Source organism: Terrapene carolina, unplaced genomic scaffold (genome assembly GCF_002925995.2).
Source record: "Terrapene carolina triunguis isolate 2854851 unplaced genomic scaffold, T_m_triunguis-2.0 Scaffold247, whole genome shotgun sequence".
Classification (NCBI taxonomy): Eukaryota; Metazoa; Chordata; order Testudines; family Emydidae; genus Terrapene; species Terrapene triunguis.
The window spans coordinates 3,205,814-3,233,766 of record NW_020664598.1 but is presented as its reverse complement, the minus strand read 5'-3'; the positions used below and the strand labels follow the sequence as shown (position 1 = coordinate 3,233,766).

The window sequence follows — 27,953 nt, the reverse complement described above, 5'->3', positions numbered from 1 at the left end:
GGGTGGGTGGGTGGGTGGGTGGGTGTGTGTGTGTGTGTGTGTGTGTGTGTGTGTGTCCCAACAGATACCACCAAGGGAAGAATTTTCCACTGGCGGTGCTTGGGGCGAGCACACACCTACATTGGAATGGACATGAGCAAGCACTTGCAATACTTTTCTGCAGAGTGTATATACAAAACAATACAGGGAAATACAATCACAATATAGTCTGCATATCCCCAGTTTTCCCACTTTTAAAGATTCTCTGGTGCACTGAAAACAGAAAGGACAGGAGAAGGAAACTTACAGGGGTTAGCCTGGCCACTTCTGGATGCTCCACATAAAAGTTCTTCTCAAATTTGGGCAGCTCATTCAGGTCCCACTTCTTTTTGCGTAGACGCTCCCCTGGATTACCAAATTTCTTTGGGGGCAGAGGACTACCAAACCTGGGGGTACCAACATAAGTTTTTAAAAAAACAATTTATAAAAGGATTTCACAGCTCTGGCATTTGTAGATTCCTCAGATGCTTTCATGGTTATCTTTAAGTTAAAACAAATATTGAAATTTTAGTTACTCTGAAAATGCCCTTAAAATACTGCTAGACACAAGGGTTAGGAAGGTCTTCAGTACTCTTTCTCCCTTCAGTAAAGTCTATCGCCCAATTACCACTCCTCCAATGATAATGTTAGATTCTACATTAAAAGTAACTATTTCATCATTCCTCTTTCACCTTTTCTTTCCCTCCTCATCAATATGCCCCAGTCAACGTACAAATAAAGCACAGAGAAAAGCTGATGTCAGTATCAGTTTTTGCTAGGCAGATCTGATGCAATTACAAAGCGGCCACAATTTTTACCAGGGTCACAGCAGAAGTATTTGGATGGGGGGGGGGGGAAAACTGAGTCCCATTTCTTAGACACTTCTGAGAAAGTCTCGAGAGAAAATAAAGAATAAAAACTAACATTTTAATACCTGGCAGAGCTACTCAGAAATTAGTACAGTTTATCCACTACATAAGGAATACACTCCACCCTGCTTTTAATTTTTATTTATTTTTAAAAGAGGTGGGGGTTTATATGTAATTATTCATTTATCCAAAGGAGAATAAACATGGTTTTTCTGGCCTACACCACAGCTGGGAAGTATTGAAAACTGAAGCACAGATTGGCATGAAGTGTTTAGCTATTATAATTATGTTTACTTAATAGTACATCTTTTAAATAGTTCTTAGAAAAACCTGTTATTGTTTCACTATTGTGCCAGATTTCAATAGAAGCTGCTATTTTAAATAGTGTCAGGTCAAACACTATTCTAAATTTAGGTATGATAAAGAATAAGCTTTTGAAAAATCTGAAGGCAAGAAAGAGTGTTTGATTTTTTTTTAAACTCCAGTTGAATAAAGACTCCTGCAGTATTTCCATCGAAACAATAGAACATTATGCTAATACTGGAGTACCAGAAAATGAAACTAACTAGAAACTATCAACAAAAAAGGTTTACTTGATCCAAGCTGAGAAAAATTTTTTAATTTACACTCTGGTCAAAACTAAATCAGATTTAAGTGTTTTTGTTTTAATAATCCATGGTTTTATTTGTAATATTGGCAAGGAAATGTTTTAAATGTTAAATAAGTGTCCTCTGAAAGTTATTTCCCAAGAGAAGCTAGAGTGACAATACAGAGTAGAACTCAGAGAAAGCAGAACGGGAAACGGGATTACACTTGTAGAAGGCAAGGTAAATTAAGTGTTTTAATCAACATCAAATTAACTATAAAGTTATAGGTTCAAAAATGTTGGTTAAGCTGCAGTCTTGACAGCCCTTTTCTCCTTTCTGTAAATGTAGTTCTATTCCGTATCAGATTGCTAAAATGGCTGCTTATTTACTTTTATTATATTTAACACTATAAAACATATAAAAGTAATTTACAAGCATCTGTAATTAAATAGTGATTTGAATCTTTTATGACTTCTTAGGACTGTCAGTGTAAGTTACTAGTTACAGGAGCATTTCACAATCATTAAATACATTCTTCAGACTATGCTAGTTTAGAACCTGAAGGTGTGCACCTGAGTAATTTTTCTGATTAAGGCAATAGGACTACATAGGTGAGTAAAAATTAAATATATGCATGAATGCTTGCAAATTCAGAGCCTTAGATATTTGGACGTTGTTTGCTTTACTGTCATCAATACACAAAACCAGGATGCAGTTCGCAGAATTTCAATTCCATGTTGCTTTGCTTATACACAATATAGCTTTAGATTGGCTTTCCAAAAAGTGAGTCTTTTAGCAGTTATAATACCCCAATATGTATCATTTCATTCACTGATCCTGAGGTAACTGACATTTTACATACTGATATGAAACAGATTACAATTCCAGTTACACTGGTGTAAATCTCAGGTAATTCTATTTACTTGCATAGAGTTACTTCATTTTCCCTGATTCAGAAGTGACTGAGTCCAGATTGGTTTTAGATATTGAGTGATCACTTCACCAATAATGAAATGCAGCCATCTCCAGAATTGAATGCAGCAGCAGCTTATTCAAGTGTCAAAGTAAAACTGCTAAAAAGTCCTGAATGAGTTGTAGATGACAAGAAGCAAAGAAAAATTCCAGATGTAGTTTGCCCTACAACAGGAATGAACAGAATGCAAACATCCAACTGGAGTTTGTCCAGCACATTGGGTGGGGTACCCAATTATCTTTCAAATACCACCATACAATTTTTGATGACTGCAATCATTAGAAACATTGTTTTACATCTCAGAAATGACTTTTTCAAAGAGAGTCATGATGTGCTGAACTTCTGGTGCATAACTGTCCAGGAACAGAGTTTTCGATATCAAAACAAATTTACAATATAGACACATGCAACCCAGTTTTTGATATTACAGAAAACTAAGTTTTGTGAGATTTTTGTAGCAGTTCATAAAGATATGCAACAAAGCAAAGTATTACTTGGAATAACATCAGGGCCAAAGCCCATTACTTATGCATTTATGTGAATTAAACTTTTTTTTTATTAAAGATCCATTGTCAACTAGTTTCCCCATTCCCGATTCTGTCCTTTTCTATTTGACTAAAATATTTTTCTCCCCCCTTCATTTAGCATGGAGATGAAATAAGATTTTAAATTACCTTTCCTGTGGTCACTCTAAACCCTGTCATAATACATTTTGATGATGCAATGTGTATCAACAATGTCAGCAAAATTCTAAAGAGAACAAAGCATTGTGCTTTTGTAGGTTCTACACCAATGATGGCTTAAAATCTGAAAGCAAAGTTCTTAAAAAGAAGAAACATCTCTTTATCCCAAATGAGATCAGGTAAATGTCAAGGCAGGTTAAATGCTGATGCCTTAAAATTTGGATAGTGCCCCTTTAAGTATCTGTGTACTGTGGGGCCCTCTTCTCTGCAATACAACTGAAAGGATCTTTTTATTTCACAAGGGGGTTGTTTGTATGTATGTAGGATGTGAATATAAAATTAGAGTGGAACTCCTAGCTTCCCCTGCTCTACTAGGAAAGATAATGTTAACAAGCACTTCCATGTGCAAGGAAAACATTCTTGAACTTCACCTAGAGTAAAGGGGGAAATAAATTTAAATGTGGCAAGCAGGCATTTTTCCTGACTCAAAAATCAATCATCAAAGAAGGAATAAGAGGAGCAGCGAGTATATTTTATTATTTGCTCTCTCTCAGGGCCTGATTCCTCCTTTTTAATTCCCACTACTTGTCTTTTTCAGGGAAAACTTGGGGTACTGCCATTTAACCCCCTTCTACTAAAACAAAAAACACCACCACCACAAACAACAACCCTGGACCATTTATATATTTTCTATCAAGCATTTTATGATATTGGATGGTTTCTTATACTTTTGTTTTGCTCCCAAAAATCAGAGCTCAACTGAACCTGATTCTCCTAAACTGAATGAGGCCCCATGATGAGTGATATCAAGAATAAAAAAAAGAGCAGGGAACCAAATTGTTAGGCCTTTGCACAGCAATATGGAAGATTGTGTTTGACTGCGGATTTCTTTTTCCCAACCCTGGACACACTCCTGAGGCTTAATCCAGGGCCATGGTCCCTGGGATCAGGGCTCTGCTACTACACAAGAGGTCCACATTCAACTTTCAAGTCTGTTTCCACTCTCTCAGTCAGCAGGGGCTGGGAATACTGCAGAGATGTGCATGGTTTTTTAATAGCAATCTTTCTGGTCATTTTAATGGTAATAACATTCAGACAAGTGATCAGGTCCAGCCCACTCTACAATTTATGTGTGTCGTCCATGGTGAGCAAAGGCGTCTAAAGCGAGGTTAGCAGGTGGAGGGAGAGGGATCCTTACGGCGCGAAGTGGGAACAGTGTGGAGGAAGGAAAGGCAAAGTAAAAGCCCTCACGCCTAAAGGCCATGAAATCAGGCCTAGGGACAGGGAAGGAGTATCCTGCCAGCCAGCCACAGGAGAAACTTCCCTGACTTCTCGCACCAGACACTGCAGAGCAGGAACAACGGTGTGCGGAGGCGATTCCTTCCACACCTTGGGGCTACCCAGGGCCCCTCACCCGGGATCCCACAGGGCTCCTCCCATCGCGGGCACCCCCAGTTCCGGGTTCCCAGCCCGTCACTCGGCTCCTCACAGGCCCGGACCCAGCCCTGCCCGTGGCCCTAGGACGTGACCCTGACTCCGAGGCCCCGACCTAGGCCCCCTCCCGCCGGGGATCGCGCTCCTCCCGCCCAAGTCTCCGCCCCACCCCGACCCTCCTCCACACCGGGCTGCCGCACCCCCCGCCTCTTACCCGCCGCGGTCACGGTCGCGGCCCCGGTCTCCGAAGCCTCGCATTTTCCCGCAGAGGGGGCACCGAGGGGCGCGAGAGGGGGCGGCGCGGGGCGGGGGGCTCGGCCGGCGGCGGCAGTTGTGTCCCGGGGGAGTCGCCCTTGGCCGCCTCACTTCCCGGGGGAGGGAGCGGGGAGGCTAGAGATCCGGCCGGGATTGGTTCGCGGGGCCGAGAGCGGCTCGGTTAGCGTCAGGGCCCGTCGGGCGCGGAGACAAGACAGCGTCCTCTTCCTCCGGGCTCCCGGCACAAAATGGCCGCCACCGCCCCAGCCCGCTCTACTTACGTTAAGGGCGGCTTGAACTTTGCGTAAACTCCGTCCCTGAATAGCCGGGGGGAGGGGGTGAATGCCGCTGCGCCTATTCTCGAAATCCGGGTACGTACGAGGCCGGAAAAAAACAGAACAGTGTACGCAAATTACGTAGTGCCCGGTAGCTGAGTCGGCTTTTTGCGTGTGGAGACAACGCTCTCCCTATTCCCGAAATTCGACTGCGCAAAATGCCAATCATGTCACCCACCTACGAACTGTGAGGAAAACCCTGGCCAAGCAGCATATTACGTAAATATTATACGAAAGTTTCGTAGCTGTCGCTTGCTCCGAGCTGGGGTTAGCGTAGGTGGGGGAAGGAAGAGCCTTCCATTTTGCGTTAAATTCTTCAGTTGCTTTTTGCTCAGCTGGCGTGGGGGAGGGGTGTGTGCACATTTACGTGCATCCTGTAGCGTATTGTGCTTGGAGAATAAGGCCTTTTGCCTTAACAGCAACTGCATGTGTGGGAGGTGGCAATAGGCAGGAAAGACAATAATTCTTCTCGGTGGCAGGCTGCAGAGTTTAGGGCCTCAGTGTGCAATTGAACTCCGCTGCCCAAGGAATCTCCCTCAGACACAACATTTAAGCTCCGTGTCTGCTGGAGCACACAAGGGGTTGCAGTGTAACAGATGCCATAAAGGCGATCTTGCCGCAGTGCACACACAGCACAGGGACAGTAGCAGCAGCAGCCGCCATGATATTTACTCTCTTGTTATTTCCAATTAATAGAAGGGGAAAGGAAATTTAGCTAAATTAATGTAATTATTTGCGTGAAGTAGTTACAGCCCCTTCAATAGGAAGGAGATTCCTTGCGACCTGTACGAAAACCCAAACTACAGAAGCATTTAAAGCACTTCTGCTGCCCAGACCTGAAGAAGAGCTCCGTGGAGCTTGAAAGTTTGTCTTACACCAGCAGAAGCTGGTCCAATACAAGATATTACCTCATCTTGTCTCTCTCAGGACAACACGGCTACAACAAGAGGGCAAACAATGTTATTTTGTGTGATAGTATATTGTGTGCTTTAAAGTGTTCTGTTGCAATTAAAAATTTTACATTTTAAAAAGTATGAATAAGGACAATATTTTAAAGCCTTCCACAACCTTGTAATAATATTTGGCAAAATTCTGCCTTCTATTACATCTATGTCACTCAGCTGGTATCAATAGGATTTCATAGGTTTGTACTGTAAATGTAAAATGAATTTGGCTCTGTATATTGTATTCCTCTGGTCCTTTTGTGCTGAAGGATTCCAAAATACTTTACATGGCCCAAATCTTTTCTATGCTTCCATGAGTGGAAGGCATGAAACTCCACTGATCTCAGCGGTGGGGGAAGTGGAAAGAGGTAAGGTAATGTCAACTCTGCAGTGTCATTCCAATCCTTTGGAAACACTGGCTGAAGGCAGGGTGCAGGGCTAGGAGTTGTCTCCGCTCTGCACCAGCATCACCCCACAATACCTCAACTGTGAGCAGCAGAACAGAAGCTCCAAAGGGGAAACCTTGCATAATTTTTGTGCCCTACGCAAGCTTTTTCCCCTCACAGAGGAAAGGATCTGGCCCATACAAACTATATCCAGGCATCACAGTTCATACACCTCTCAAATGCCATCACCTCTGGTGAAGGAACACAGCTTTATTTAACTGCATAAAAATACAACTTTCAGATGGAATGTAACTAAAAATGTGTCCACTTGAAACTACAGGGGAACTTCAGCTATCCACCTGATTCAGAATATGGCCAGAACACTGGGATTACTACCATTATCTTTGTGAAAATGGACAAGGGATGTAGCATGCACACCATCATTTTTACTCAGTGGCTGCATATACAAATACGGGTTAAAAATGTTTCCATTTCCTGTTTAACACTTAAACTAATTTCAACTCTGTTTAATAAACAAGAGTTCATTTAATCTGAGCACCATTTTAATGTGTTTATTATTATTTATTTACTATTTGGAGTGCCTGGAAGCCCTAGTTGTGCACCTGGACCCTGACCCCATTGTGCCAGGCGCTGTACAAACACAGAACAAAAAGACAGTCCCTGTCCCAAGGAGCTTACAAGCTAAGGATAAGACAAGAGACAACAGATGGACACAGATGGGGGGAAACAATGAGACAATACTGGTCCGCATGATGGTCGGTGATAGACACCAGCTACCTAACCATTGCCAATTTTTTTGTTGGCACCATGGTAAAGAGTTTTAAGGAGGGATTTGAAAAGGGATAATCTGTTAGTTTTTCAGATGTTCGTGGGGAGCTCCTCCCAAGCATGAGGGGCAGCATGAAAGAAAGCGTGAAGGTGCTTGTTTGAAAATTTAACAAGTAGGTGATGGAGGTTGGCATTGTGGGCCGATCTGCGGTGGGAGTTGACATCTTGATAGTGAATGTGTGATGATAGGTAACTTGGGGATATATATGCTGGGAAGGGCCTTGAAAGTAAAAGACAAGTGTGACGGTGCATACCATAAGGCTTTACGGAAATATGCTTAGGAATGTACCGTATATATATGACATAACTAGAATATGTTTTATGCTACGTGTGCAATGTGACATATCTCTGTAAAGGTTATGATCTACTGAATCTATTCATCCTATTTGTATGCATGCATCATTTTTGTATTCAAAGTTATTAATATTGGCTGTGTATTGGCTTGATTTATATGTAGCCTTTGTAAAGCATTTGGTCAGCTTCTTGAGAAAGGAATGTGCAAATTAAGTGCCCAGTCAAGAAGCATTTAAGGGACAATGTATCTTGGGAGGCTCCAATCCACATAAGAAGTCTACATGAGGACGTTCAAGGTAGCAGGTAAGCAATGGCTGCTGCCTGTAAAAACTGAGTCATGCATGGACATGTGACTCCAAAAAAACCGGTTACCTACCTTCTCGTAACTGTTGTTCTTCGAGTTGTGTTGTTCACGTCCATTCCACATTAGGTGTACGCACGCCGCGTGCACGAACGTCGGAACATTTTCCCCTTAGCGGCCCCCATCGGGCCGGCGGGGGGCCCCCCTCGAGTGGTGCCACTGCGCCGTGCATATATACCTCCGCTGGCCCAACCCCCTCCAGTTCCTTCTTGCCGGCGACTCCGACAGAGGGGTAGGAGGGCGGGTGGTGGACTGGACGTGAACAACACATCTCGAAGAACAACAGTTATGAGAAGGTAGGTAACAATTTTTTCTTCTTCGAGTGCTTGTTCACGTCCATTCCACATTAGGTGAATTACAAGCTTACCTTTGGAGGAGGGTAGGAGTCACGGAACAACTGATCAGAGAACCGCCCTGCCAACTGCCGCGTCCTCTTGGGCCTGCTGGTTGACTGCGTAGTGGGTCGTGAAGGTATCCACCGATGACCAGGTGGCTGCCCTGCAGATCTCCTTGATCGGGACTTGTGCCAGGAAAGCCGCGGAAGCTGCTTGCGCTCTGGTCGAGTGGGCCGTGACCGCCGGGGCCGGAACACCTGCAAGGTCATAACATGCCCGAATGCAGTCTGTAATCCACGACGAGATTCGCTGCGCCGACACCGGGAGGCCTCTCATCCTCTCAGCCCCGGCCACGAACAGCTGCGTGGATTTACGAAAGGGCTTGGTACGCTCCAAGTAGAACGCCAATGGTGTGCAGGCTGTGGTGACTCAGGTCCACATGGGGTTTGGGAAAAAACACCGGCAGACTAATGTACTGGCCCAGATGGAATTGGGAGACCACCTTTGGGAGGAATTTGGGGTGCGGGCGGAGCTGCACCTTGTCTTTATGAAACACTGTATACGGTGGCTCCAAGGTGAGTGCCCTCAGCTCAGATACCCTTCTGGCTGAGGTGATGGCCACCAGTAATGCCACCTTCCAGGAAAGGTGGAGGAGGGAGCAGGTAGTGAGGGGCTCGAACGGGGACCCCATGAGCTTAGAGAGGACTAAGTTGAGATTCCATGGAGGGACTGGGGGGCGTGAGTAAGGGAACACCCTCTCCGTCCTTTAAAGAACCCCCCCACCATTGGGTGGGAGAACACCGAGCCCCCTGAAAACCCCGGATGGAAGGTGGAGATGGCCGCCAGGTGCACTCTGAGCGAGGATGGGGCCAGCCCTTGCTGCTTGAGGTGCAGTACGTACTCTAAAATGGCTGGCACCGGGGCCTGGCGCAGCTGCACCTGTTGAGGTCCACACCAGCACGAGAACCTCTTCCACTTGGCCAGATAAGTCACCCTTGTAGAGGGCTTCCTACTACCAAATAGAATTTGCTGCACAGGAAGGGAGCACTGGCTCTCCAAAGCGTTTAGCCACAGAGCTTCCATGCCATCAGATGCAGCGATTGCAGGTCGGGGTGGAGAAGCCACCCTCCGTCCTGCGTGATGAGGTCCCGGTGAAGGGGCAGGGTTAACGGGGCTTCCACCGACAGCTCCAGGAGCATAGTGAACCAGTGCTGGCGGGGCCAGGCCGAGGCGATGAGGATGACTGTCGCCCTGTCCCTGCGCACCTTGAGCAGGACCTTGTGTACCAGAGGGAGCAGGGGAAAGTCGTATTTCAAGTCCCCTCCCCACGGGATCGCGAACGCATTGGCTACTGAGCCCGGGCTGCAACCCTGGAACGAGCAGAACTGCGGGCACTGGGCATTGCCCCGGTGGTGAACAGGTCTACTCAGGGAAACCCCCACTTGCGGAAGAGCGAAAACACAACGTCCGCTCTGAGCGTCCACTCGTGCATGCGGTACGACCTGCTGAGGTAGTCCGCCAGTTCATTCTACACCCCCGGGAGATACGACGCCTCAAGGTGAATGGCGTGGGCTCTGCAAAAGTCCCAGAGGAGGAGAGCCTCGTGGCAGAGCGGCCAGGAACAGGCTCCGCCCTGCTTGTTTATATAAAAAAGTGATGTCTGTCAGAACTGTCACGCTGTGACCACTCACAGTGGCGTGAAAAGTCTGGCAGGCTAAATGAACCGCCCTGAGCTCCTTCACATTGATATGGAGCGACCGCTCTGTTCCCGACCACAAGTCTTGAGTCCTGAGGTCCCCCAGGTGAGCATCCCATTCGAGGTCTGATGCGTCCGTCACAAGCGTCAGGTCCGGCTGTTGCGCGGCAAAGGGGATGCCTTCGCAAACCACAGACTGGGACTGCCACCACAGCAAGGAGTCCAGCATGTCCCCCGGGGCTGTCACTACCAAGTCCAGGGGGTCCCTGCCTGGGCGGTATACACGAGCGAGCCAAGCCTGCAGAGCCCTGAGTCTCAGCCTGGCATGCTTGATCACATGCGTGCATGCTGCCATGTGGCCCAGCAGCCGCAGACTACAATCTGGCCGTTGTAGTGGGAAACTGGCACAGGGAGTTCACAGCTTGCTGGATGGCCCGGAATCGGGATTCTGGGAGGCTCGTCCTTGCCCGCACCGCGTCTAGGACCGCCCCTATGAATTCCACTCTCTGCGTTGGAATCAGAGTAGACTTGGGGATGTTGACCAGGAGTCCCAGCTTGTGGAATAGTCTTAGGGCCACCTGCACGTGGGACCGAACCTCCTCTTTGGACCGACCTGCCAGGAGCCAGTCATCGAGGTACGGGTAAACCCGATTCCTCTGCCTCCGTAGGAAGGCCGCCACTATCGCCATCCGTTTTGTGAACACCCATGGGGCTGTGGCTAGGCCAAACGGGAGAACCTCCCGGTTCACGGTGAAACACAGGAACCGGCGATGTGCTGGGTGAATGGCGATATGAAAGTACGTGTCCTTCATGTCGAGGGCAGCGTACCAGTCCCCAGGATCCAGGGAAGGGATGATGGTGCCCAGAGAGACTATGTGGAACCGGGCCTTGACCAGGAACTTGTTGAGCCCACGCAGGTCAAGAATGGGACGAAGGCCCCCTTTGGCCTAGGGAATGAGGAAGTAACGGGAGTAGAACCCTCTCCCCCTTAGGTCTTGCAGTACTATCTCTACTGCCCCTGCCTCTAGGAGCGAGTGGACCTCCTTTTCCAGGAGATGCTCGTGAGAAGGGTCCCTGAAGAGGGACGGGGAAGGGGGGTGGAAGGTAGGGAGGGAGGAAAACTGCAGCATGTACCCGCTTTGCACCATGTGTAACACCCAACGGTCCGATGTAATGCTGGACCACACATGGGAGAAATGGAACCGGCAGTTCAGGAAACAAGGGGACAGATTTGGTGATTGATCTGGTACGCTGTCCTCGAGCGCACCTTCAAAAGCCTGGCTTAGGGCCCAGCTGGGATTTGTGTTGGCCTTGGCTCTGGCCCGGCCTGTTGGAGTTATTGTTATTGCGCCGCCTCCTGTTATCTCTGCCTCGCCTGCAGTAAGATTCATGCCTAGGACGAGGCTAGTAGTGGCGCTGAGGGGGAGGCTGTGGCTTGAAGGGCTTCCTCTGAGTTGCTGGGGTGTGCATACCCAGCGACTTGAGTGTAGCCCTCGAGTCCTTGAAGCTATGTAGTTTTGCGTCTGTCTGGTCCGAAAAGAGTCCGGACCCTTCAAAAGGGAGGTCCTGAAGCGAATTCTGGACCTCAGGCGGCAGACCTGACTCCTGAAGCCACGCCGAGTGCCACGTGACCACACCAGACGCAATTGTCCTGGCCGCCGCGTCTGCCGAATCCAAGGATGCCTGGAGAGAGGTCTTCGCTACGGCCTTGCCCTCATCCACCAGGGCCGTGAACTCCTGTTGGGAACCCTGCGGGAGGTTGTCCTTAAACTTCCTCACTGCCGCCCAGGAGTTGAAATTATGCTTGTTGAGGATGGCATGTTGGTTAGCAATCCTCAACTGGAGGCCCCGTGACGAATACACCTTCCTGCTGAACAGGTCCAGGCGTTTCGTTTCCTTGGCCTTAGGGGCCAGGGCCTGCTACCCATGGCGCTCTTTCTCGTTCACCGCCGAGACTACCAGGGAACACGGGTTTGGGTGGCAGAACAAGAACTCATATCCCTTTGACGGGGCGAAGTACTTGCGCTCCACACCTTTGGCTGTTGGTGCGCTGGAGTCTTATAGTTTGACTGAATGGTCTTAATGAGCGGAAGCGCTATTCTGGATGAACCTTCTGGGCTCAGAATGTCCACCATGGGGTCCTCTTGCTCAACCGTCTCCTCGGCCTGTAACCCCAAGTTATGGACAACCTTACGCAGCAGCTCTTGGTGGGCTCTGTGGTCTATTGGTGGAGGCCCTAATACCGCTGTGCCTGCCACCGCTTCATCCGGGATTAACGAGCAGGTCAGCAGCTGCTCAGCTTCTTCCTGCTGGTCTCCCTGGTCCCCCTGCCCTAAGGAAGGGGCTTCCAGCTCGGGCCGGGGCAGATGACCTTGGGGCGGCACCGGACTCGGTGCCGGTCTCTCCGGTCTCTCGCCCAATGAAGATGCAGGTGGTCTGGACACCATAGCTTCCCGCATGGGAGAGCATCGGTGCGGGGACCAGGACCGCTGCACCGAGTAGCTGGCCCTGGAGGGAACCCCTTGCCATTGGTGGTAGGCCCAAGGGGTCCAGAAGGGCCAGTGTCCTGGCGGCCCCCATTGGGGGTGCCAAACAGCCTGGGGTTCCCTACTGTCCGGTGCGGGTAACTGTATCGGCCCGAGTCGGCGCCAGACTCCGGCGACGCCGAACACAAAGGCCACGGCGGTGCCGTCAATCTGTGCCGGTGGGAGGTTGACGAATGGCTTCTGGCCGATCGGGAGTGGGACTGGTACCAATGCTCCTGGGACCTGGACCGGGACCAGGATCGGTACCGGTGTTTCCGAGACCGGGATCGGTGTCCTCGGGGAGCCTCCGTCGACCGCCAGCCCATCTTCTCCTGGTGCCGGCCTCTGGGGAGTGCCAGAGAGCGGCGTGCCCCTTCCACTAATTCCGCGCGTTGTCTCGCCTCCAGTACCGAGACTTCCCTCTGAGTCAGGGGTAAATGGGAGTCCACGGACTCGGAGCTCGACCGGGACCAACGCCAGGAGCGATGCCGGAACGGTATCCTCGAACGGCGCACCATTGCCGGCTTTCCCCTCGACGGCATCCTGGGCACGGGTGCTGGAGGGTTCTCCCTGGTCGGGAGGGGGCTCGCCGCCAATAACCCGATGAGGTCCTTCGCCATCTCAAAGGTGTCAGGCTTGGAGGGCTGATCTGATGCCCTTGAGCCCGTCGTCCGCACTGAGTTCACATAGAGTTGGACTCGGTGGGACTTGTGGCACCGGTACCACCGGTGATGGCGTCAGTACAGCGTCCACCACTCTCTTCCCGGTGCTCGGGGCCTTGGATGGCGCCGGTCTCCTTTGTGGGGAACGTCCGCGCCCTTCCTTCGGCTGCACCTTGGACTGCACCGGGGAGGATGAGCGGTGCCGGGGCCTACTTTGGTGCTCCGGGGCCAACGGCTTGCGGTGCTTGGCCGGCACCGGGTCTCTTTATGACTCCGGGGCACTGCGCACCGAGGAAGCTGGAGCCGACGTCGGGCGCTCCGGGCCCGGTGGCTGCAGCACGGCCTCCATCAACAACTGTTTCAGACGAAAATCTCTCTCTTTCTTTGTCCTTGGCTTGAACACCTTGCAAATCTTACACTGCTCCGTTTGGTGTGCTTCCCCCAGGCAACGTAGACAGGAGTCGTGGGGGTCACTAACTGGCATAGGCTTGCGGCATGTGGAACAAGCCTTAAACCCATGGGCCTGCGGCATGCCCCGCAGCCCTGGGTGGGTGCTGGAAGCCTCCAAGCACCTAATCTACTAAGTGTCCACAACAAGGGAATGCTAATGAACTGATAGCAGCTATGTAACTCTAAGGCTAAGGGATTGCTTCTCGTAGGAGAGCAAGAGACTATTCCAACGCCACCACGGACGGTAAGAAGGAACTGGAGGGGGTCGGGCCAGCAGGGGTATATATGCACGATGCAGTGGTGTCACTTGGGGGGCCCCCCGCCCCCCTGACGGGAGCTGCTAAGGGAAAAAGTTTCTGACACTCGTGCACGCGGCGCGCATACACCCAATGTGGAATGGACATGAACAAGCACTCGAAGCATCTTGGAGCTGGGCTTTGCATAGGAGAGAGGAGGGGGTCTCCACCCACAAGAGAAAGTCTACTTAAACCACTGGGAGACCCCTCCATTTTGTCTTCTGCTGGTTCAAGAGATAGCCTCTCTACCCCCAAGGATACCTGAAAGAAACTGGAACAAAGGACAGTAACTACAGGGGGGTGTGAATGATTGCTGGACCTAGTCTAGAAATAGACTAGTCTGTAAAAGGAAGCTTACTGGGTGAGGTTTTTATCTGTATTCAGTTTTCTTAGACATAGACTTGCGTGTTCTATTTTATTTTGCTTGGTAATTCACTTTGTTCTGTCTGCTATTACTTGGATCCTACTTTCTGTATTTAATAAAATCACTTTTTACTTATTAACTAACCCAGAGTATGTATTAGTACCTGGGGGGGCAAACAGCTGTGCATATCTCTCTATCAGTGTTATAGAGAGCAAACAGTTTTTGAGTTTACCCTGTATAAACTTTATACAGGGTAAAACAGATTTATTTGAGGTTTGGACCCCATTGGGGGTTGGGCATCTGAGTATTAAAGACAGAAACACTTCTGTAAACTGCTTTCAGTTAAGTCTGCAGCTTTGGGGCACGTGGTTCAGATCCTGGGTCGGTGTTGGAGCAGACTGGCATGTCTGGCTCAACAAGACAGGGTGCTGGAGTCCCAAGCTGGCAGGGAAAGCAGGGGCAGAAGTAGTCTTGGCACATCAGTTGGCAGTTCCCAAGGGGGTTTCTGTGACCCAACCCGTCACAAGAAGTACTTTATGTTTTTGAAGTAATAGAGAGAGAGTGAGCTCCTGTGGAAGGATACAAAGAGAGTGGTGACATAGTCAAAGCAACAAGCTAGGAAAAGTAAGACAATTACTATAATCAAATCTCATGCTTCAGGGCTTCAGCTGGTCACCTTTAGGGGCCAGAAAGGAATTTTTCCCCTGATGAACAATTGTTTAGATGTGTTCTGGGTTTGTTTGTTTGTTTTCCGCCTTCCTCTGAAGTATCCAGCTTTGTATCAAGCTTTGAAGTATCCAGTATTGGCCAACTTGAGAGAGGCACCAGACAGAAAGGACCAATGCTCTGTGGTGGTACAGAGAATCTTCTTTCTCAAAGTATGTCTATACTGCAATCCAAGGTGTGTTTGCAACTCAGGAAGACATACCCATGGTAACATGGCTAAAAATAGCAGAGTAGATGTGGCGGCATAGGTTTCAGTGCAGGCTAGCAATACGAGTAGGTCCCCAGGGTTCTTGTGTAGCCTGCGCTGAAGCCTCCACCATCGTATCTATACTGCTATTTTTAGCCGTACTAGCATCAGCATTTTTATCTGAGTTGCAATCATACCTTGGATTGCAGTGTAGACATGCCCTTCAATGCTTGGCTGGTGAGTCTTGCTCACATGCTCAGAATCCAATTGATCCCCGATTTGGGGTTGGGAAAGAATTTTCCTCCAGGTCGGATTGGCAGGGACCTTGGAGTTTTTTTTTGTTTTGCCTTCCTCTGCAGCATGGAGTACAGATAACCTGCTAGGATCATCTGGTCTTATCTAATCAATTCTCTGCCATTGGATGGGCCTTGGTCATTGGTGGCCCCTTGATCTCTCCTGTTCTCTGCCTGTGGTACTCTACAATGTTGTCTCCTGAGGATTGAAATGCTTTAGTCTAACCCAGATTATTGTTTTCAACAAAGGGGTAGTTGGATATAATATAAGGGGCTGTGATATACAGGTCAGATTAGATGATCTAGTGGTCCCTTCTGGCCTTAAACTCTATTACATCTATAGACTCTACCAGGAAGGTCTTGGGGGGAGAGGGGCGGTGAGATTAAGAGCTCCGTTCTAACCATGTTGAGCTTGAGCTGACAGCTAGGCACCCATGAAAAGATGTCAGACAGGCCAAAATTTTCATGTGGAAGGAATGAGACAGGTCTGGAGCAGAGAAGAAGACCTGTGAGTTGCCAGTGTAGAGATGGTAGTTGAATCTGTGTTTGTGGATGAGATAACCTAGATATAAAGTGCAGAGGGGAGAAAAAGGGAACCAAGGATAGAGTCCTGGGGAAGAAATGGTTATTTACTGTAACTGGTTCTTCTGTGTTCTTCTACTGGTTCTAAGTTTTGGCTAGGAAGAGGTCATTAGAGACTTTAGTGAGAGTGGTTTCAGTGGAATGCAAGGGGTTAAAGCCAGTCTAGAATGGAATTTGAGGAGAAGAAATGGTTACCTACTGTAACTGTGGTTCTTCAAAATGTGATGCAGACGTGTATTTCACTTAGGTGTGTGCGTGCCCAGCATGCTGGAGACTTCTGGCTAGCAGTACACATAAAAGGGCAGAGCTCATGCCTTGGCTGTGTGAGGCAGTGCCACACCACCCTGACCCTCCACAGTTCCTTTGCACCAAAAGCCCATGAGAGGAGACTCCAATGCAGAGGGGACGGTGGGTGGGTGGTGGAATATGTCAGCATCACATCTCAAAGAACCAGAGTTACTGTAAGTGACCATTTCTTCTTCAAGTTGATGCAGATGTGTATACATCTGCACAGTCACTTGATCATTACCTGTTAGTTCACTCTCTCTGGGGCACCTAGCATTGGCCACTGTCGGTAGACAGGATACTGGGGTGGATGGACCTTTGGTCTGACCCAGTATGACCAGTCTTATGTTCTTATGTATTCCACTTTGGTGACTTACAAGCTACCCCATTCAGAAGGGGAGGGGGGGCTCAAAGTCTACTGAAATAGGGATTGCAGGACCACCCTTCCGAGGCCTGCGTCCGCTCTGGAAGATGCGGTAATAGCATAATGGTCTGTAAATGTATGTATGGACCACATGGCCACCCTGCAAATGTCCAATATGGGAATGTCACTGAGGAATGGCATCGATATTGCTTGTGCTCTTGTCAAATGAGATCATATCCACTGAAGAGGCATAGCCGAAGCTATCTCATATGCAGTCTTGATACAGGATATTATCCATCTAGAGATGGTATGTGCAGAGACCACTTGTCCCTTCATGCGGTCTGCATAAGACATGAACAGACGAGGCAAAACATGAAACAGTTCAATCCTATCCAGATATAGGGCTAGATATTGCCTGACATCCAAAGTTTCGAGGTGCTGTTTCTCAGGGGATGAATGTGGCTTAGGGAAAAACACAGTTAAATACACCACCTGGTTCAGATGAAATTGACAGACCACTCTGGATAAAAACTTTGTGTGTAGTTATAAAGTTATATACTTTGGAGGACTGTGTGTAAGGAGGCCCTGCCATGAGAGTCTGCAATTCAAACACCCTTCTTGCAGACATAATGGCTACCAAGAACACTGTTTTCTGACACAAGAGGGGCAGTGGACACTACAGGGCACTAGGGGCTCGAATGGAGGGCCCATTAGGGCCAACGAAACCGTGTTTAGGTCCCATAAAAGTTCTTGGACCACAGAGTATAAATGGAGAAACCATTTTAGAAATCTCGTTACCATAGCATTGGCAAAGACCGATTTCCCCCCCTCCCCCCAAATAGGGGGATGATACTGCAGTCAGATGCACCCTCAGTGACCTGAGTGCAAGTCCAGATATCTGAAGGTATCCTGAATGGAAGTCCGAGTTGGTTGGCTCCTACGGGCCAAGGACCACACTGAAAACCTTTTCCACTTCGCTAAGTAGGCCATCCTGGTAGAGGACTTCCTACTGTTGAGTAGGACTTGTTGGACAGCTGCTGAGCAATGCCCTTCTTCATTAAACTGTGCAGCAGCCACGCCATGAGGTGCAGGGAGTTGAGTGCGGCATGGCGAATGCGGTCGTGGTTCTGAGTAAGCAGGTTGAGATGGGGAGGAAATGGTATGGGAGGCTGAATCAATAGCACAAGAAGGTCGGAGAACCAGTACTGTCTCGGTCATGCCAGGGCTATGAAGATAAGTTTGGCCCAATCTGCTTTGAGCTTGAGGATGATCTATGTAACCTCACAACCTTGCAATTAGTATTAGTGTTAGTGGATTAGTGTGTGTTAGTTCTAGTAGTTTCCCCCTCAGTGATGCCTTCAGTGGGGACGGGGTTCAAACATGGTCCTTCATGTGGGGGAGCGATTCCTAACAGCGATCCCTACACACACTGTCTGCTTTGGAGCTCAAACTCCAGCCACAGGTAGTAAGACGGAACTGAGGAGAGTCGTCAGGGCGACGCCACCTGATATAGCCAAGGGAGGGGCCACAGTCACTAGATGCAAGTACCACCCTTCTATGGGTACTGCTAGGGAAAAGTCTCTGGCTCCAGTGCACTGGGCACACACACCTAAGTGGAATACATATCTGCATCTACTTGAAGAAGAACTGCAGACACCAATTGTAAAGAGCACACTCAATGAGCTTAGAGATGAAAGGAAGGAGGTGTGACACTGTATGGAATATGGGAGACACTTTATGATATTATTGATACTAATATTATAATCTTACCAGATATACCATGTGTGACGGGTTGGATCACAGAAGCCCCCTTGGGAGCTGCCACCCGATGAGCTGAGAATACCACAGAGAACTCCCTTCTGCCAGAACAGGCACCCCTCCACTCCTGTCTTGCTACGTTAGCCATTCCAATCAGCTTCAGCACAGACACAGAGGTTGGGCCACACCCATCTGCAGTTCATTGAAACTGAGATGCACTCAGCTCAGGGGCTTCTTAGTTAACAGAGACTTTCCCAGAGCCCAGTGTTTAGTCTTTCTGGGCAATTTGCAACTTGTATAGTTCTAGCTTCTTCTGATCTTTAATCTTATTTATTTTGCTTCCTTTTCTGTCCCTACTTCCCTTACCCGAAATAAGCAAACAGAAAATAACAAACCAGTAACCACTTTGTCTGTTCTCCAGCCACCACACTTAAAACTTACTTAAAATCACTACCAGTATCTCAAAGCAATCTGTGCACAGATCCTGCCAACTACGCCACTGTGACAGGTTGGATCACAGAAACCCCCTTGAGAGCTGCCACCTGATGTGCCAAGACTACCTCTGTTCCTGCTTTCCCTGCCAGCTCAGGACTCCAGCACCCTGTCTTCAGCTGGCTAAAGAGAGAGCCTCCCCACCCCCCAGGATACTTGGAAGAAACTGGAACAAAGGGGTGTGAGTGATTGCTGGACCCAGGCTAAAGGGAGATTAGTCTGTAAAAGGGAGCATTCTGGAACTGCTGAGGATCTTATCTGTATTCAGTGTTTGATTAGACATAGATTTGCGCATTTTATTTTATTTTGCTTGGTGACTTACTTTGTTCTGTCTGTTACTACTTGGAACCACTTAAATCCTACTTTCTGTAGTTAATAAAATTACTTTTTACTTAGTAATTAACTCAGAGTATGTATTAATACCTGGGGGAGCAAACAACTGTGCATATCTCTCTATCAGTGTTATAGAGGGCGAACAATTTATGAGTTTAACCTGCATAAGCTTTATACAGGATAAAACGGATTTATTTGGGTTTAGACCCCATTGGGAGTTGGGCATCTGAATGTTAAAGACAAGCACACTTCTGTGAGCTGTTTTCAGGTAAACCTGCAGCTTTGGGGCAAGTAATTCAGACCCTGGGTCTTTGTTGGAGCAGACGGGAGTGTCTGGCTCAGCAAGACAGGGTGCTGGAGTCCTGAGCTGTCAGGGAAATCAGGAACAGAGGTAGTCTTGGCACATCAAGTGGCAGCTCTCAAGGGGGTTTCTGTGATCCAATCCGTCACACCATGTAAGGTATCAGTGAAAATGTTATGATTTACCAAGTATGATAATCTTTTTTATATGTTTGTATCATCTTTGTATTGTAAATTATAAATATGTGTGGTATATTTGTATTTCAAACTTGTGCTGTGTATCTGGGTGACACCCCCAGACAGAAATGCATCAGCACTGCCTATCCTGTTCCAAAGCCCATCAAGGGCAATCAGTGACAATGAATCCATTGAAGGAAGCCAGAGGCTTCACCTTATGAATCAGCAAGACTTGTGGGGCATGCCTGTGAACAGAGAACTCTAAGGCTTTTCCATGCCATGTGCTGTGAAGCTTGTGTTTGGGACAAAGGATGTACAAGCCACGTGGCAAAAGATATGAAAAGGCAGCTGCATCATTCTCCATTTTGTTTTCAATCCTGCTTCTTTCCTCTGGAGTAACTTCTCTACAAACTGAAGCTCTGAACAAAGGACAGAATGACCCATCCAAGCTTTGGATGTGTTCCAGAGAGACTTTCAAGTCAGCAAACTCACCAATACTGCTAAGAAATGGATATATGGATCTGGAGACATATGTGTATCTGATTGCTTTACCATTTAACAACTCTCTTCTTGTTCTTTCCTTTTCTTTTCTAACAAACCTTTAGTTTTAGATACTAAAAGATTGGCTGGCAGCGTGGTATTTTGGGTAAGATCCAAACTAATATTGACCTGGCAATGTGAACCCTGTGGGGTTCAGAAGAACATTTTGTATAGTGAGCAGAGTTTTTAAATAACTCCTCACCTTACTGGACCTATGTGCTAATTGGGAGCCAGAGAACTGGAATGCAATAAAGGGGGCCGTGTGATTTCTTTTTTCAGCTTCTTGATAACCAGTATGGGGGATCAGGAGCACAATTTTTGACTGGTTGTGGGTCTAACTTCAGTGTTAACCACCAGTTTTGGGAGAATCTGCTCTCTTTTTTGCAGCCTGCCCTGATCTTGGCATTTTCAGTGAGGGCTAGCCTAGGCACACTGGGTCACAGGAGGGAAGTGGGGCAGTAGTTGGAGAGGTAAGTTGGGTCAAGGGTGGGTTTGTTTAAGATGGAAGAGACTGAAGCGTGTTAGTATTGTGAGAGGAAAAAGCCAGAGGAGAGCAAGAAGTTAAGAGTAAGGGAGGAGATGAGTATGGGCATGAGGAAGATCAGAAAATGTGACTGGATGCAGTCACTAGGGCAACTGGAGAAGTTAGAGGAGGAAAGTGAACAAGAAACTTCTGCATCCCTCACAGGGAAGAAGCAGGAGAGAGTAGTAGGAGGGGAGGAAGGAAGAGAATGCAAGCCAAGGGGAGGGGGAAGGTCATATCATATTTTGTCTATTTCCTCTTAGAAGAATGTGTTGATGTGTGTTCTTTGTGGGCCATCCATGAGACTGTGAGAAAATATTATTTTCTCATGTACTGAAGCATCTTTCATTGCTTGTTTATGCACTATAAATGAATTGACTGTTTTGCATTTAAGTTTATACTTTAACAGATACATTTAATTAGGCTGATCACTAGAGTTTCATGTGGATATCAAGAGCTTATATTTTGCCAACCTTTGATCCAAACACAGGACCAAACCCTGTAATCTAGTGGCTCTCAAATTTTTTCCTGTTTTGGTCCACATTTTAAGAGAGAGATTGTCTAGAGTGGACTCTCTGCAGCTTTGTGCTCAAGGAGGTGTCCCATAGGCTCCATGAAGTCTTCTATCTTGTGTTTCATGAGATTTGTTATCACTAACTTGTCACCTGGTGCTGAGTCTCTTCTTTGTATTGTATTGAAAGGTGGTAAAAATATATACCTTCCTAATATTTTCTAAGAGAGCAATTGCTGTTATTGCCACAGGGATATTATGTGATTGTGAATGGGAAGAGAGGTGGTCCACAAGATAATCTTGCTTATTAAAATGTTCTTTACTCTGAAAAAGTTTGGAAACCACTGGCTTAGGGCAAGTGGAGAAGAAGGGAGCATACTGTGTTGCTTTTGTCTCATTGACCAATCTTAATAGCGTTGTCAGGCACCAGTTAGTCCCACCCCATCCGGCTTTCCTCAGTTGCAGGGAGGATCTCTGCAGCCTGGGATTCTCATAGATAACAGCTGAAGTAAGACGAAAAATTGAAGACTCTGCCCCTCCCCCAAGTGTTAAACATATAGTGTTTCTTTATTTTTAAAAAATATTTGAAGTAGTATAATGTTAGGCTATATCTCATTAGTTTACTCATGCAAATTTTCACAACAAAATCAGCGAGACTACTCACAGAACCAGGGTTTCACTCAAACCATGTGTTGGCTGTATTGCACACAAGCATAAAGAAGAGAGATGTTTTAATTTAGCATTTTTCATAGATATAAAAAATAGACAACAGCTTTAAATATTCCAAAACAGAAATACAGGCACTTTAAAAACAAATAAATAATCTAATCAAGATTTCTAAAAATCTTTTCAAGCAACTATCATTCCTCTACTGTCAATGAAACATTAGCAAGTTCACCTATTCTTATCTCTCTTTCACTGCACTTTCCCTCTGTCTACTAGTTACTCATTATTTTTTAAAAACTGTGTTTCAATGCTGTTCCATTCCATGCCATTATATTCTATTCCAGACATTCCTTTCCCAAGAAATTATAAAAAGTGCACATTAAGCCCATATGACAAAACAGCTTTGCTTCTCCTGAACCACAAGGAAGGTATTCCTTGAATAAGTCACATTTCTGTGCTTTTTCAACTTCTGGCTGCTTGAAAGATCATTTTAAAATAGCACTAAGGTGAACCAGGAACTGTTAAGATTTTTGAAATATGATACCTAAAAAGCTCTTCCCAGCATTCTTCTAATTCTAAACTTTCCAAACTGTGCATGAAAAACACTAAGTAACCAAGGAGTCAGACTTTGGATACCATGGCTTCATCTGAGGTGCATGGGCTGTTTTCAAATGGAGATTTGCATCAGTTTTCCATCTACTCTTTGGCATCCCCAATCCCTCCAGCAGTTATTGCAAACGTAGCTTCATTTTCAGGCATCTCAGGGCTGGGAAAAGAAAGAAGCAAGAAAATGGCTGTTCTCTGTGTAAAATGTAGTCATGATGCAGAATCCAAGATTTTATCAATTCAAACTAGGTAGAAGACCTCAAAACTCATATTCTTAGTTGTAAATTATAGAAATTGTCCATCAGGATTTATTACCAAAAAGTGCGAAATCCACCCCTGTGCAGAGGATAAACAGCAAATCTATTCACCATTTAATTTTCTTTTAAACATTTAAAAAATAAAGACCGGAGTGAATTGCACACACAAGTGCATATATTTTTGTTTAGATTTCGTGTTTGGAGTGGTTTCCAATTTTTTTTAAGAGATGTGGCAGAACCAAACAGTTTTGGCTCTGGAAGCTTTCCCTCCATTCCCTAGGTTTGCCACATCACCACCTTGAATCTCTACACAGCTCTGCCAATGCAACTAAGGCTTGGTCTACACTACAAAGCTAGGTCAACGTAAGTCACCTTGCATCAACCTATTAGTGCTTGTGTTAACTCAAATTTATCTCCAGCTCACATAAGCTACTTGTTACGGCAATGCAGTAAAATCACCTCCCCAAATGGCACAGAGCCGTGGGTTGACCTACTGAGGTCAACACAGCGCTAATATAGACACTTCATGACCTATGTCAACCCTAACAGTCTAGAGCAGCTGTCCCGCAATGCCCCATTCCCTGCAACAGTGACTGCTCTAGTCACAACTGTAAGTTCCACTGTACAGGAAGAAGCAGCTCTGGAACCTGTATAGAAGTGGGGGGGCCACTGATACTGTGGCTCCGCCCCTGCTCCTCCTCTTCCCCTGAGATCCCGACCCCTGGCCAGCCAGATCCAGGCAGTGATAAGAGCTACCCAGCATGGGCGGCGCATGAACCACAGCTGGGGGAGGGTAGCCTACAGCCCCTGCCCTTTCCACCTGAGGCCCCACCCATTCCACCCCCGCCAGAATCCAGAGCACCCCCTCACCGCCCGCAGCAACCAGCCCAGTCTTGCCCCGGGCTAGCCCCCCAGCCTCGGAGTGCCAGGAGGGCGGGCGGCATGCAGCCGCAGTCCCCCCAACCCCGGAGCACAGGAGGGTGGGTGGCCCCAACCTCCCCAGCTCCAGAGGCACACGGCCCCAGTTCCAGAGCGCGGGATGGCGCGGCCGCAGCCTTCCTAGCCCCAGCTGGAGCCCTGGGGGGCTGGAGCAGGACTGGAGCTGCGGCACGGCTGCATGCAGGGAGCAGAGCCTTGCCTGGCTGTTTAGGGAGGCACAGCCTTCGCCAGCGGCCAGCCTATGCGACCCGCTGCCCAGAGAGCCCAGGATATTGTGGGAGCTCCAGACCCTCCACCTGCCCTGGGCAGGGAGCCAGGGTGCCTGAGAGCAGCCCCCAGATCATGTCCCCGACCCCAGGGCGTGCTGCTTAGGGCAGGTGGAGGATCTGAGGCTGCCCACAGCAGCCTGGCTCCTTGGGTGACTCTTAGCACAGCCGGGTTCCAGCTTCCGGCCTGGCCAGGGCCTCAGGGGGAAGGGTGGGAGCAGGGGCCAGGGCTCCGTGGTGAGCGGGGGCTAAAGTTCACCTCAGCCCCCCCACTGGGAAGAGGCTGGCGCCACTGGCAGGGGCTGTGCTTTGCGGCAGGGGAGTTGATCAGCTTATAAGCTCCCCGCCGCAAAGCGCAGCCCCTGCTCTGCCTGCCTGAGGCTACTACACTCGTGTTAAAAGGTGAGCGGGTGTGGCCCCCTCTGGTCCCGGCACCACTGCCAGGGGGTCACAGAGACTGGAAACCAGCCCCCCTTTTAAAGCTCCCTGAGTATTTTTTTTTAAATACCATTTTCTGATTGCCCAGCTTGAACAGCAAACCTAGCAGCTCTCCCTTGTGTGCAACCGCCCAACCAACTACACCAGCTCCATGCACTAGACGTACTTCTGCCTGGAATAGACAGTAGGCACTGGATCTCCTGGGCCTGTGAGGAGAAGAGGCTGTGCAACATGGGCGGCGCATCCAATAGGCTGGGGAAGGCTGTGCCTCCCCAAACAGCCTTGCTTGGCCCCGCCCACACTCCTCCCCGAAGCCCCCTCCTGCTTGCTCTTTCCCCCTTGGCCCCAGCCCAGGCAGGCTGCTCCTCTTCAGTGCTGCTGGGGCTAGGGCAGCCGGGACTTGGCTGCCTTATTTCTTCCTCCACAGTCGGCTGCTTTCCCATGCCACTCTGTGATGAGTTTGGCTGACACCATTGCAGTGAACAGGCTAGCAGCATATGGTCCTGGGTGGCTTTGGGACACCAGTAGCAGCTGTGTTCTCTATGTGCTTGTGACCCTCAGAAGTGAGAAATCACTACAGCCTGTGAAAAATAGTGCCAGTGTTCAGTACCATTACCCTATATTCGTACCCAACGAATAGGTACCAACATTTTATAGCTTTACACAACAGCAAATCCTTCCCTCTTTGTCTTTGGTGGACCTTACTTACCACAGGTGGGGCTGGAGAGCAGTGTTTTGCCCAGGCACTCCAAAGCTGAAGTGTCCATAAGCATTTCTTATTAAAAGTGTTTATCACAATAAGGGAAGGGAGTTTGGAAAATGTATCTTTCCCTGTCCCTTGTGACTGTAAATCCAATGGTACATTTGCCTGTTTTTATCGCCGCTTCTGGTGTGACAGCCTTGAGGGGTGCTCCCTCCACGCCCGGAGAATGCCTGACCCTGAGGAGGAGGAGGAAGAAGAGGACTAGGGAATACACTTATGCAGGATCCTGCAAGCCAGTGTTGCAAGGGACTTGGAGGGCCAATATCACCAACACTATGGAGAGGACAGGGGAAAGGCCCAAGATTCCCCATAGAACAAGGAGCAGGAAATGCACCAGTACATAATGGGTCTTCTCAGGCAGCAAAGCCAAACACTGCCGACCCTAGTTGACATACAAGTTCAAAAATCCTGGATTCTCCACCCTTTGCAGGCTTGGAGAATTCCATGGTCACTGCTCCCTGGACCCTCGAACATATGACATGGCATCATGGGGCGCGACATTAGCCTACCAGTTCATGCTGGGGGTCTGCAAGGAAAACCACAGCTTCACATACATTGACCTGTGAGAACCACGCTGGTGTACATGTAGCCACAACAGACTACATTTGTTTACTCAAATGGACATAAATATTTACCTCCTTTCTCATTTTAAATTTTCACCCCATTAAGTTATGTAAAAAATGTGTATAACATTGCCTATGGTTTTATTTGCACATTGATTTTCTGCACGGTTTTTTCCCCACTCAGTAAGTTCTATTTTTGGAACTTTATTAGTTTACAACAAATATTGCAGAATTCATAACGGCAGTCAAAGCAAACAGTACTTGTAAATGCACATTAAGCACCACAGAATTCATAGCTTCAGAAAAACACCCAAATTCAGGACCGCACAATTCTCCTGTATTTGAAGACCCTCTGGAAATACCGCAACAACTGGGGACATGAGGATTTCCTTTAGGACAGTTTGCTTAGGGATGTAGCCAAAGACAATTCAAGGTTGTTGGTGGCTGTAAATGGAGAAGCCGCAGATCGTGGAATGCTGCTTCTGGGCCTGAGAAATAAGCACTAACTGGATCCCATTGTAGTGCACGTTTGGGATAGTGAGCAGTGACTGCAGAACTTTTGGATGCAAAAGGGCACATTCCTGGATCTATGTGCCAAGCTTGCCCCACCCTCCAGCACAGGGACACCAGAATTGTGTGGTCCTGTATTTGCAATGTTCATGAGAATAGTGCAGAGCTCTGCAGGCGCTGTGTTTCTGTCAGAGATGACAGAGACTGAAAAGTCCCATGGAGGTCTGTAGGATTTCTAAAAAACAGCATGAAAATTATGGGATATGAATGGCATTATGGGATGGAGAAAGTTGCATGCTGGGAACTTGATCCTTAGCTCCCAGAGATCCCTGGGTGAGTCATTATTATCCACAAAACATTGCAAAAATATCCCAAAAGTCATTGCCCCAGATGGTGGCACAAGACACACAGCGATACCTACTGGTGGTGCACTGCACTTTACTTTGACACGAGCACTCCTGGTGAGTATGTTCAGCACCAGCACAAGCAGCCAAGTATGCACACGCCTAACCAATATACAAACTTTGGTGACTGTTCACCGACAAAACTTGTGTCAAGCAAAATACATAGTGTAGGCATGGCTTCAGTCCTGACCTGCCCCCTTCAGAGGTGATCTGATTTAAATCCTGATCCACAGAACTTCTTATTGTTCCAGTCCTGGACCTCCTCTGGGCAGAGACTGCCAATTATACCTAATTGTTTAGTAGTTTTCTAATAGACACAAATGTCTACTGGCAATTATGATGAGACCTCTCTAATTTCTTTTACTTGTGACTTAGGTCACAAGTAAAGAATTTCAACCTAGGTCTCCTACTTAATTTTCTTGTGCATTGTTTTCTCAAGATATCATTCAGAAGCAGGATTCATTTGGAACTCAGCAACCAGCTACGATGCTATCATGTTCCAGTAGTATGAGCTATGTCAGCCATTAACCATCCACCCAACATAGCTCCTGTCCCACAAAAGAGAGGTGTTTACCTGTCATATATCTTGGCAATACGCAACTCCCCCCTTCCCTTCCGCAAACTAATTCTTGTAGTTGAAGCATGAGCAAGGATGTGGCCGCCAATGGGCTTCTTAGGGTCTGCCTGAAAACTAAATTAACAAAAAATAATTATTAAGTTTCTCTTGGTGAATTCCATAGGCTAACAATCATGATAAGTCGTCAGACAAGGCGTGATGATCTCAGATGAATGGATGTGTAACAAGAGGATGTAGCTAAGGAGTTGTCTATACTTAAAACAATGCAGTGGCGCAGCTTCCCCGCTGCAGTTGCTCCACTGTAGTGCTTCAGTGAAGACACTTCCTATGCCAACAGAGGAGGTTCTCCCGTTGGTATAGATACTCCAGCTCCGTGAGACAGGAGAATTCTCCCATCGATCTAGCACTGTCTACACCAAGGTTATGTCAATTTAACTGCATCGCTCAGGGATGTGAATTTTTCACAATCCTGGGGCAATGTAGTTATACCAACCTAATTTCCTAGTGTGGACCAGGTCTAAGATTTTACTACATGTATGCTCTTAGGTGTGGTTTTCAAAAGTGCTCAGTGTTGGCC

At 47.8% G+C, this 27,953-nt stretch overlaps 2 protein-coding genes across 5 annotated transcripts in view; both read right to left on the bottom strand.

Annotated features, from left to right (window-relative positions):
- Window positions 1–5,072, bottom strand: part of DDX17 (DEAD-box helicase 17) — a 28,223-nt gene extending 23,151 nt beyond the window's left edge. The window contains exons 1-2 of the mRNA XM_026657488.2: window positions 4,779–5,072; window positions 287–425 (exon numbers count right to left, since the gene is read on the bottom strand). Of these exons, the coding sequence (XP_026513273.1) occupies window positions 287–425; window positions 4,779–4,822 (183 nt within the window). The 5' untranslated portion in view covers window positions 4,823–5,072. The remainder of the gene's footprint in view (window positions 1–286; window positions 426–4,778) is intronic.
- Window positions 5,073–21,979: 16,907 nt separating this feature from the next.
- DMC1 (DNA meiotic recombinase 1) overlaps window positions 21,980–27,953 on the bottom strand; it is a 39,910-nt gene continuing 33,936 nt past the window's right edge. For 3 of the 4 annotated variants that reach the window (XM_024200121.2, XM_026657496.1, XM_029912813.1), the window contains 2 exons: window positions 27,374–27,490; window positions 21,980–22,819 (listed from right to left, as the gene is read on the bottom strand). In XM_024200121.2, coding sequence (XP_024055889.2) covers window positions 22,750–22,819; window positions 27,374–27,490 — 187 coding nt within the window. In that variant the 3' untranslated portion in view covers window positions 21,980–22,749. The remainder of the gene's footprint in view (window positions 22,820–27,373; window positions 27,491–27,953) is intronic. The other variant, XM_029912812.1, reaches the window with a different exon arrangement.